Below are 10,937 nucleotides of genomic sequence, written 5' to 3'. Positions count from 1 at the left end.
GAGCTATGCCAACAACTTGACTGAAAAAATTGAAAAAAATTAAAATCTTGAGTAGCATCGCAAGACAGTCAGTTAAAATTCACGCAACGAAGTTCTCCGAGCTCCAGGGTAAAGACGTGAAGCATTTTCTTAAGAACTTCGTCTCGTCACCGGGAGAAGGAGAATCCCTCTGGCCGCCTTCCCGTTATGCCAGCAGGCACGGCACGGCCAGCAGACTGCCGTGTGGTTTTATGGCAGGAAAGAGAAACTTTTGTGGAGGGAAACCGCTTGAGATCCTGCGGGGACGGCCGGTGCTTTGACCTGGACCTTGCGAAGCGGGAGAAGGCTCGAGATCCAGCCCGGCACAGCGCTTGGGAGCCGAGCGGCCCCGGGGCAGGGGCCGGGCCGTGTGGCGGGGGTCACCCGCCGCCTGACACCTCCCGCCACGGGTGCTTAGCGCCCCTCGCCGCCCCGGCCCCGCCGCACACGGCGCTCGGCGGAGCGTCCCGGCGTCCGCCCCTCCCGCCCCCGCCCTCCCTCCCGCGGCACCGGCTCCCCCTCCGCCTCCGCCTTCGCCTCCGCGGCCCGGCCGGCGGCGCTACCCAGGATGCTCCGCGCCGGCGCAGGCGCGGCCGCTCAGGAAGAGGAAAATGGCATAAACAACCCCGAGCGCCGGGACCGCTGAGGAGGAGGAGGCGCCGCCGCCCCGGGCCGCGCGGCCCCTTTAAGAGGCGCGGAGTCGCCCCCTCCTCCTCCTCCTGCCCCTTCCGGAGCCGGACCCGGGGTGACGGCGGTCCCCGCGCCCCTTCCCCCTGCCCGCCCCCTTCCCCATGGTGCCGACCCCGGCGGCGGGGCGGTTGCCATGAACAGCAGCGGCCTGCCCTGCTCGTCGCCGTCGCCGGTGGTGGGGCCGCCGCCGGGGGCGGGGGTCGGCGTGGCGGGTCCGGCGGCCGGCGGGGCGGGGGCCGGCGGCGGCGGGGCCGTGAAGCTGAAGTTCTGCCGCTACTACGCCAAGGACAAGACCTGCTTCTACGGCGAGGAGTGCCAGTTCCTGCATGAGGAGCCGGGCGCCGCCCCCGCCGGCCCGGGGCCCGCCGCACCCCCCCTCGGCGGGCTCCCGCTCGGCATCCCCCCACCCGCCGCCGCCGCCGGGCCGGGCTACTCGGCTCACGGGGCCAGCTCGGGCCCGGCGGCAGCGGTGGTGGGGCCTAAGAAAGCCGAGCTGGGGGCGGGAGGCGGCGGAGGCGGCGGCGGCGGCGGGGGGCTGGATGGCCCGCGGCTGGCGAGTGAGTGCGGCGGGGCGGCCCGGGGGTGCGGTGCGGTGGGCTGGGGGGCGCTGCCGGGAGCGGGCGGCGGGCGGCGCGGTGCTCCTCATCCCCGACACGCCGCGGTGCTGCCGGAAACAAATAACTGCCATGGTGGTGGCGGGGGACCCCGGGCCGCCCGCCCGGCTGCGGCCGTCCCGGGTGGGTGGACGGGGCTGGGCTGGCTGCCCGAAGGAGACCCGGCCCGCACCGATGGGAAGGAGCGGGCAGGTGTTTGTGGGAGGGGGTTTCTCCTGGGTGGCTTTAAAGGGGCTCCCGGGCAGCTGTCCATCCGTCCCTCTAGCGCTAGGATTGGTGTAGGTTCGCAGGTATTCCCTGCCCGAAGTCAGGCCGGGAGCAGGGAGGCAGCGCTTTCCCGAGTGGCACCCTTGGATGGGCTCTTCCTAGCAGCGTGTATTGAGTGTCGGCTCTTGGAAGTTTGAAATGCTCCAGTTGAAATTACGAAAAAAAATTTTATAAATTACGATTCACTTCATCATGAGAAAAATTGCATTATGTTGAGGGTGGCATTGGAACAGGCTGCCCAAGGAGATTATGGAGTCTCCCTGTCTGGAAACATTCAAACCCCACCTGGACGGATTTCTGTGTAACCTGCTGTAGGTGATCCTGCCTTGGCAGGGCGATTGAGCTAGATGATCCCCAGATCCCTTCCAACTCCAGTGTTACTATGATTCTGTGATAGGTGTCTCTGTTATTTACTACTGTGAGCAGAAATTGCCTCAGAATCTTTTTTTGAGGTATTCCAGCCCTTATGCGCAGCCCATTTTCAGATGGTGAGAGTTCAGGTAGCTTGTGTGTCATGCAGAGCTGCACTGCTGTTGCTGCTCGGTGTTGCATCCCCCTGATGTGCAGGCCGATAGTTAGATGGAGCTTGCAGTGAACTGATTTTAATAACCATTTGTTTTGTAGGTGAAGCAGCATTTGGCAGGCTAGGAAAACATGCTCCTTGAGAAAAGCAGTGCCTCTTTACATGAGTATATCCAGCTTGGCTGCATTATTGATTTTTGACACAAACACGGCATTTATTTACATTAAATGCTTTAGCTACTAAATGGTCACAACCATATTTTTTCTGAAATTAAGATGCAACCATGCTGAACACCCTGTATGTAGGTTTTTAGTGCTTGATAAATCTTTCAGGGTCCTGCAGCTGTTGTTTTGCCAGGTGTGGTGAGCTTGTGCTGCTGAGTGTTATCTCTGTAGTTGGTAGCTTCTCAGTGTCTTGCATTAACTCAACACTGTTATGTCTCCCCTTTCACGAGGAGCCTTTAATATACCAGTGCGTAAGGCTTTCTATTAAAAGTCTTCCAGATTTTTGTTGGACTTAAGTTATTCAAGCTGAAGGCTCTCTTGCCTTTTTTTTTTAATTAAGCAGAAACATGTTGGAGTGATTCAGCAGCAATAAGTCAATCTTTGTTAATTTTTCGTTTGGACAGAGTTTGGTGTGAAACACACCTTTTCCCTGTGGGAAAGAAAATGCTTAGGGGATTCAGACTTGGGGAGAGGCCGCATAATTTAGTTTGCAGCTAAAAGCTCCTATGTGAAGGATGCTCTTCTAAGAAACAGTTTAAAAATTGTCTAAGCCCTGAATCTAAGGCAAAAACCGTCAGTGTTTGTGTGTGCTTGGGCGTTGATACTGCTGAGCAGTTAAATGATTTGAAACACTTGCTTCCATTGAACATGCTTGCTGCAGTTGTACCCAGTTGAGGAGTGGGGGCACCAAGAAGGGAGAAACCTGCTATGATGCTGTCAGTGGCTGCCTGCTGGGAAGGCCACGTCCCTTGTTGTAGGGGGCAAAAGCTTCCACTGGTGGATCTTGAAGGACACTGGCTAGGAAAAAGAGCCCAGAAACAAAGGACAGGGAAATTAAAGTTGAAAGCCATGAAATGGGCCTAATCTCACTTCTAAACTTCGGTTTGCGATGCATTTGTGAAAAAAATAAGGAAAATAATCCTTCAAAATCTGAAGTTGATAGATGTAGGTACTGACAGGCTAGTATCTAAATTCCTTACCTTGCTGATGGCCTGTGGTGTTAACAGTATGATTTACATGTGGATGGAATGAAAGTTTTATTTCTGTGCATGTAGGAAGTAAGACACAAAGTCATACTAAAAAAGTTCTGAAGTTAAGAATATGAAAGTGGAAATTGCCAAAAATCACCTGCCTGTACAGTCACTGACTGTCTAATTCAGAAGTATTTGGTAGTCTTAAGGTGACTGTGGATGCCACCTTTTCCTGCTCCTTTCTCACTGGACACCAGCCTCATTCAGTGCACAGAGGAGATAATGCTCATTGACTAATTAACTGGGTAGTCCTATTTATTGTTAAAAGTGGGTCAGTGCCTCATTCTAACATGCGTGTTACTCTAATCCTGCTTTGACTACAGGATTATTAATTTACTTATAGGTTTTTCTGTGGTAATCACAAGGGCTCCCCAAATACCAACTTATTTTCACCACATGGGTGGTAAGAATGTTGAGTGATGAGGAGATGGTGAGCAGTGAAAAGGCAAGAAATATTCCAGTGTGGAAGTATTCCACTATTAGAGTATGAAGGGGAATGAGCAGCTGACATCCTCAGAGCTAACCAGGAGGAGTTTCTCAGGTGATGTGTGGTTAAGGTATTCTGTGCCCATAGATGTTTGTGGCGCTAACATACGAGATTTCCAGAAGTGATCAGATAGTTTTGGAAGAAAACTCTCCTTGGGATTATTAAATACAAAAAAATCCCCATCTCTGGATCAGACTCATCTTCCCCTACATATGTATGGCTGAAAGCCTGCTGGGAAATCCTGCTTTATCCTTGTCTCATACTTATGCTTTTGTCCACATAGCTACTGCTGTCCAATGTCAGAGCTGATGAGGTATTTGGCTTAATGTGGCTTTGGCTTGATGGTGTGGATTTTTGTGTTCCTGGGGGGCAATGCTGACCGTGCCCATGAGCTCCAGCCACTCTCAGAAGGCAGCGCTGCTGCTCACTGCCCCCAGACCATTTGACATGGAGCACGTGTTCAAAGCACCATTTCTGTCTCTTCCATCGGAGTTGAGTGCTCAGCCTTCTGCGTGGTTCACCTCCCAAGAGTAAGGTGGCCAGCTGACTGCATGCAGAATAGGGAATATAGTTGATATTGCCTATGTAAAATTTTATTTAAAAACATTAATCCTTTTTACATAGAACTTCTGTGACAAAATAGGGGGGAAAGGCAAAGAATGCATTTTCTCCAAATTTGGTAGCTACTTAAATTTGCTTGTGGTGCTTTTCTAATAGATGTATGTCCCACATGCCTAAAGGCTAGAGAAGAAGCAGAGGTGGAGGAATGACCGGTACTTGCTTTTTGGGAGAAAAGATATGCTTAACAGGGCTTAAAAGAGTAGCTTATGGAAGGAGAGCATGGTAGCATGAAGAATTTCTCTTCTTGTATGTGCCCTCTGTTCTCTGTGGCACTTTGCAGCTTCTGTAAGCAGCAGACCAGCAGCCTGCTTTGCTGCATGCTGTGGGCTTGTTCCTAGGCCGCCATCCCTTCTCAGTGCTGCCTGAGGAAAGGTTTAGATGGAAGTGTTGTGGTATTAAAATGTATCATGCCTAGACCTAGGTCAGGTAAGTTAAAGTTGCATGAACAACTGTCATTGTATTTGTTAGCTTTCAGGTAGTTGAACAGGTGTAATATTCTTTTGCATGTAGATCTCATATTATATATTGATAGGTACAAGCTGAAGTATGGCTCCAGACGTTTGCTGATTTCTGCCCTAATTTTGCTGTGAAGTTTGTAATACATAGTACTCACTCTTTCTTCTGGCTTCTGATTCCTATAAAACACTGGGCTGCGAGCTGAGGAGGGCCGGGTGTGCTCTGGGCCCAGTGGCTGCCTGTGAGGAGCTGGCCACAGCAGCAGTGCTGCTGCTGCTGTGTGTTTCCAGTGCCAGAGCCTAGCCCACCCTCTCACTGTGACATGTTTGCATCTGGTTCTCTGCTAGGAAGCCTTTTGCAAAAGCCCTCCTAGGAAATCTGTAGTTGGAAGACAGGTCTGTGTTTCTGCAAGGTGGTGTTTTTCTATGGCTGCTGAGAACAGCCCATCTGTGAATGGACTTTATTGCCAGCCTGCGAGAAGGTGGAAAGGATATCAGGACTTGGCATGTGTTGGGTTGGCCTAATAAAAACATGATGTTTGTTTTCACAGCCCTAATAAAAGCATTATTTCTGTTTTCACAGCCAACCATCTGCATGTTGTGTCCAGTCAGGGCAGTAGTGGCCACTGCTGTAGCAATTCCATATGCAATTGCTCCATGTTTGGTTTAGTGAGCATTTCAGCTTAGGTTTTGGGACATCCCTAAATACACTAGGCTTGGAGTGGAAAGACATAGACATTTGTGAATGTTCTGGTTTTTAAAGGGTGCTTGATTCTTTACCAGTACACTTCTTTTTAAACAAGATGAAGCAGCTGACACAGAAAAAAATGGAAAGAGAGCTATTCATCAAAACTCATGCTGAAGGTATTCTGTTGGATTACATTTCTTAATGCAGTGAAAGTGGTCAGGTTTATTCTAAATGTGGATTTTTCTTATCTTTGGTAGCATTTCAGTATTTATAAGTTGAAGTGTTTAGAAGCAGTTATATGAAACTTTTAAGTACAAGTATAGTTGCAGTATGTCACATACTTTTTGCTTTTCCTGGGGTTTGTTTCTTCTCCACTTGTATGGAGAAAGTACATGTTATAGTAAAGGTGTATGCTTGAGAATTCTTTTTCCAAACGTGTTTGTGCTTTCTGTGAGTGATGTTATATTAGTTGTGTACCTCACTTGGAGTTTTTTTTCCTTTGGAGGTACTTCCCTCTTTAATTTTCATTATGCCTTTTCTGGGAGTTGGCAGATCATACAACTTTCATCTTGTTTTGCTCTGAATATCTTTAAGAAATGGGAAAAAATTCTTAGCATTTGGAGACCAATACAATTGAGAATTGAAGAGTAAAACCAATAACGTCTTATAGAAGCATGGGAGGAAATGAAAGTTACTGAGTTCACTTAATCACTTTTTGTCTTGTATGTCAGCTCCAGAAATTGGGCAATTAGACATAGGTTTTCTTTTTGCTTTTATTTTTTTAACAGAGTCACAGAATATTCTGAGTTGGAAGGGACCCACGAGGCTCTGTTAAGTGAAGGGCCCATAGGAGGAAAATTATTTGGGAGAGCTAAGGAAAAAGAAAGAGAAGGAAAATTTTCTCAATCTGAAAAGTTATTTGAGATTTTTAGGGCAGTGAAACTTAAAAAAATTGCACTGTTAATTTGCTTTCATTTTATCTGCTTATATACCTCATGATTTTTCCTTATTGCATAGGAAATCATTCAGAGTTCAGATATTTCACAAGAATTGTGGATATCTGAGGAGTATTGGTAACTACTTGTTTCTGGTAGGACCCATCCTGTGTTGGGTATTGAAGAATACTGTAGCACTATTACTCTTGTCATTGTTTTCTGTCTTCAAAGGCAAACAAGGAAAGGAGTGTGATTGTGGCGGTAGTTGTTATAGGAGCAAACTCTCTGCTATATCTTAGTTATGGGAAGCTTGTTTTTCAAGACTGAGGACATCCCTATTTAATTTCTGTTTAGCAGGCATTAGAAACTGATTTTTTTTTTTTAGGTATTGCTGTAGGAGTGGGCCTTCAGGAATGATTTGAATGTCCAGAAAGTAGTGACTCTGAGGATTAGCTCAGAAAGGTTTCCATGTGTAAGGAACCAGCTAGAAGCAAATTTAGACTGTTGTGGGTGAAGTGGGCAAATGGTAAGTGAGGCTAGGGTGATAGACACAAGCATTTCCATAGAACCTCCAAGGCAGAAAAATAATCTTGGTTGTGAGGCAGCTGATGAAAAGGGGTCAGTGCAGGGATTTAGATAGTAAGCTGATGTGGCTGATGTTTTCCTGATTTGTTGCTTTTGAGTAAAGATGTTATGCTTTCTGCCATCAGAAAAATAGTGTGGTGAATCACTGTGTGTGTATGGGCACGAGTTGAAATTGATCACACTTGTGTGTGTGTAGGCTTCATGAGTAGTCAAAAAACTTCCAATCATGTGGTTGCCTTGTTTGGTTCTCAAAGATATTTTGTGCTTAGAACTTACTTGTATTTTTTAATTTGCTTTTTAACAGCCTTTTACTCCTGACCTTTTTAAAATTTGAGAATAGAGCTATAGAAACAAAGCAAATATATATAAAAGTGAGAGCAGAGACCTAGATTATACAAGTTTTTGTCAAAGTGGTCATACAATGTATGATTCCTGTAGTTTATGGATAGTCTCTCAACTTCAGTTGGTCTGCTGCTGAGGCAAATGTCAGGAAGACTTTTCCTTTCTTTTGTGCGTTCTCCTATCTGCTGTGAAAAATATCCTTATGTTCTCTTCAGGTTATCTGCACGTGCTTCTTGCAAATTGTTTTTATAAAAAGTTGAGTTTTAGTTGGAGGCTATTAAAACAAAAGCTTAAATGTTTGAAAAAATTGATGCAGTTTATTGAACAGTTCAATGCAATTTTTTTACGAATTGTGAAAGATCGTGGAGAGGGTGAGCTCTGAAAGCTATGGTATTAAGTAATTGTATCACTTTAAATTGCTGTTTCTGATAACAGAATAGTTCTGTTTACTCTTTTGAGAAAGTATCAACTTTAATTTTTATTATCACTGTGCTTTTGGATTTGGTCCATGAGGAGGAGTGCAGCTGCTCTGGACTCTGTAAAAAGACTTTTACAGAGCAGAAGGATGGCACCTATGCTGTTTTTCTGTCTTCTTCAGATGCTTTATCTTTATCAGATGCTTCTATGATATGTGAGGTATATAAAAAAAAGACAGCCCAGCCATTTACTATTATGGTAAAGATAGCTGTTTTCCTTTGCTTGCCCATGAATATCTTGTGGCTTAGTGGGAGTGTTTGTAAATAAGGCTGCATTTCCCAAACTGTTTTGCTTCCTGTCTGCCTTTCAGCCAACTTGGTTCACTTGTGCTGTCCTCCCTCTGACTGCAGTCTGTCACAGTGTCCTAGCCCAGGCTGTGCTTTCATTTTTGCCTCTCGTGCCTGGAAGCATCGTTCATTTTCTTTGTTTGGTGCCTCTGTTTCAGGGATTCCTAGTCTGTGTTTCAGCCACGTTGCATTAAATGAGAGAGGCATAAGAGCAGTGGAGAATCCAGTTTCCCTAACAGGTTCCAAGTAGGAGCACTGTGGAGAAAATAGCACTGAGGTGTGCAAGTGAGGTTAGCACTAGCAGCACAGGATTTCCTGGTGTACAGAAATGTACGTCAGTACAGAAAGAAAAACGAATGTAAGCTCCTCTGACACCTTGGTGCTTCTGGGTGACCAAAAGGACACAAATCTTAAATTACTTAGATAAGCTTTGTATAAATGTTTTATTGTTTTTGTCTCAATATTAGGATAGCTATCTCTGTAAATTCCTCTGGAGATATGGCACTGTAGTTTTTTACTGCTTTATATCTAGCTGAGATAACACCTTGTCCTTAAGATGCACATGTATGCAGTGAACCTATGATTCAGTTTACTAGCATGTGAAAAGTGCACTGTTGCTGTGCTGAAAGTTTAAATCAAGATATATATTACCTTTTTACTTGGCCTAAAAATAATTGTACATTTAGAAAAAAAATACTAATAGCAAAATGAATCATTTTAATCCATGTTTTATTACCTTGCCAGAAATCTTTAAAATATTGTTTTGAAAATTGTCAGCTAAATCTGTTGTGGCCTTGCTTTACCCATTCACTTTAGTGGTAATATACCACATTATTGGAAAGGATCCTTTCTTGTATTACAAACAGTGTCTGAGATCATCGGTGCTGATACTGGGTTCATAAAAGAAGTAGTCTAGGATAATGCAATATTTGTTTAGTGAAATCACAGAATTAAAGTATCAAAAATCTTTTCAGTTATCATTAGTGTTCTGACAGTGGTAGTGTTAGACAAGGCAAGCGTTAAACTAAAATTCACTGGAACTGACTCCTTCAGTTGAAGCGCATGTGTTGTGTTCCTGGCGGTACTACTCAAGCACTTAAGCTGTGATGCGATACTTTGTTTCTGAAAAATGTCATTGTAATGGGTAAGGCAAAAGTAACTATCTAACTATCTTTCTTTTTTTTTTTTCTTCTTTGGTGTCTGCATCTGGCAGGAAGCCTACTTTCTGCTAAAATTCTGTGGGAGAGGAATTATATAAGAAGATATTTATTTTTAATTGCACTTGTCACATTAAGCTGCAGTGTTACTCACCAAGCAAGAAAAGTATTAGATAATGTGTATAAAAAGTAGAAAATTTTGTCTTAATTTCTCAAGACGTTCTATTTAATTTCTTTCCAGAATTGCCAGGATGTACCTTTTTTCTTGAATATTGATGGAACTCAGAAATTTGTTCTGTTTTCACACAGCTGCTTACATAACGCGTTACCATTTTTTTTCCCTTCTGGATTCTTTGTTGTTTGCTTGCGCATCCGTCTTTACTCAGACCTGCCTGGTCAGCCTTTCTGCTTTTATCAGGAAGGGTTTTTTTCTGTCCAAGAAGAACCTGTATGGATAGTGCTGCTGCACAGCAGAAAGGCTTATTCCTTTAACAAAAAATAGCTAATTCAGGGTTTTCCTAAAATTGCCTAAACTTACTAAAGTTGTAATCAGTGTCTTAAAAGAGAAAAGACAGACATGAGAAGTTCATTGGTATTTTAATAGCATGGTGTATGGAATGTTTTAAAGTGTTTGTGTGGGATCTCAGCACCTCAGGACTGAGGTGCCGAGTCACCGAGACCACCCTTGGGGGGCTCGGGAGTCCTGGAATGTTGCCAGAAGTGTCTGGTGGCTGGACTTTGATCCTACACGGGAGACGACACCTGTATGAGGATAGGAGGGTTTCACCGGGGTGAATGGTGAAGGGATTAGTTAATTAGAGAGTGAAACACAGGGTTTAGGATTTCTGTACAGGGGGTTTAGAGAAGTAAGATGGAGGAATTGGGGTGTGTCCTGTCCTTCTTCTTCTTCTTCTTCTCCTCCATCTTCTGTGGTGATGGTGGCACTTTAGGATTGGTTATTACTAAAAGTGCACTGGTTTATAAGGGTAAAAGGTATTGGGGAAAAATGATAAATATTGTATACGTAACTTTGAGTATAAAGATAGGTGACCGCCCCAGAGGGCAGGGAGTGTGCTCATGGCTGGCTGCTGAGCAGACCTCTGTCGGGCCGAGAGAAAATCTTTTAGATAAACAATTAATAAACACCGAGACCGAGAAAAGATTTGAAGCCTCTTCTCGTCCTTTGAAGTGCGGGCTGCCCCAAGGCCACCCCGGGCCTTTCCAGGCCATCCAAACAGCCGAAAATTGGACATGTTTGCTTGCAATTGTACTATAGGAAAGATTTGGATGGATAAATCAAATGCAGGGACTGATGTGAATTAGTAAACACATAAAAACTTTATGAGGACTGGAGGTTTTTTTCCCCAGCCTAGGCTTACACTTTCTTAATACCATACTGCTGTTGTGGTAAAGTGTGCTCACTTCTGCAGACCTTTTATGGGTTGCTTATGATAAATAATTTTTCTCAACTTGTGGTCTTCAAGAAGCTGGTGAGAATTTCTGTTTTGCTGAATGCTTGGCAGAAGGAGAAAGTTG

At 45.1% G+C, this 10,937-nt stretch overlaps 1 protein-coding gene across 5 annotated transcripts in view; it reads left to right on the top strand.

Moving 5' to 3' along the window:
* The first annotated feature begins 639 nt into the window (after positions 1 to 639).
* PAN3 (poly(A) specific ribonuclease subunit PAN3) overlaps positions 640 to 10,937 on the top strand; it is a 79,814-nt gene continuing 69,516 nt past the window's right edge. For all 5 annotated transcript variants that reach the window (XM_064716823.1, XM_064716802.1, XM_064716818.1 and 2 more), the window contains exon 1: positions 640 to 1,265. In XM_064716823.1, coding sequence (XP_064572893.1) covers positions 842 to 1,265 — 424 coding nt within the window. In that variant the 5' untranslated portion in view covers positions 640 to 841. The remainder of the gene's footprint in view (positions 1,266 to 10,937) is intronic.

This window comes from Zonotrichia leucophrys, chromosome 1 (genome assembly GCF_028769735.1).
Source record: "Zonotrichia leucophrys gambelii isolate GWCS_2022_RI chromosome 1, RI_Zleu_2.0, whole genome shotgun sequence".
Classification (NCBI taxonomy): Eukaryota; Metazoa; Chordata; class Aves; order Passeriformes; family Passerellidae; genus Zonotrichia; species Zonotrichia leucophrys.
Note: the sequence above shows the minus strand (reverse complement) of the source record. Positions and strands in the feature narration are given on the sequence as shown.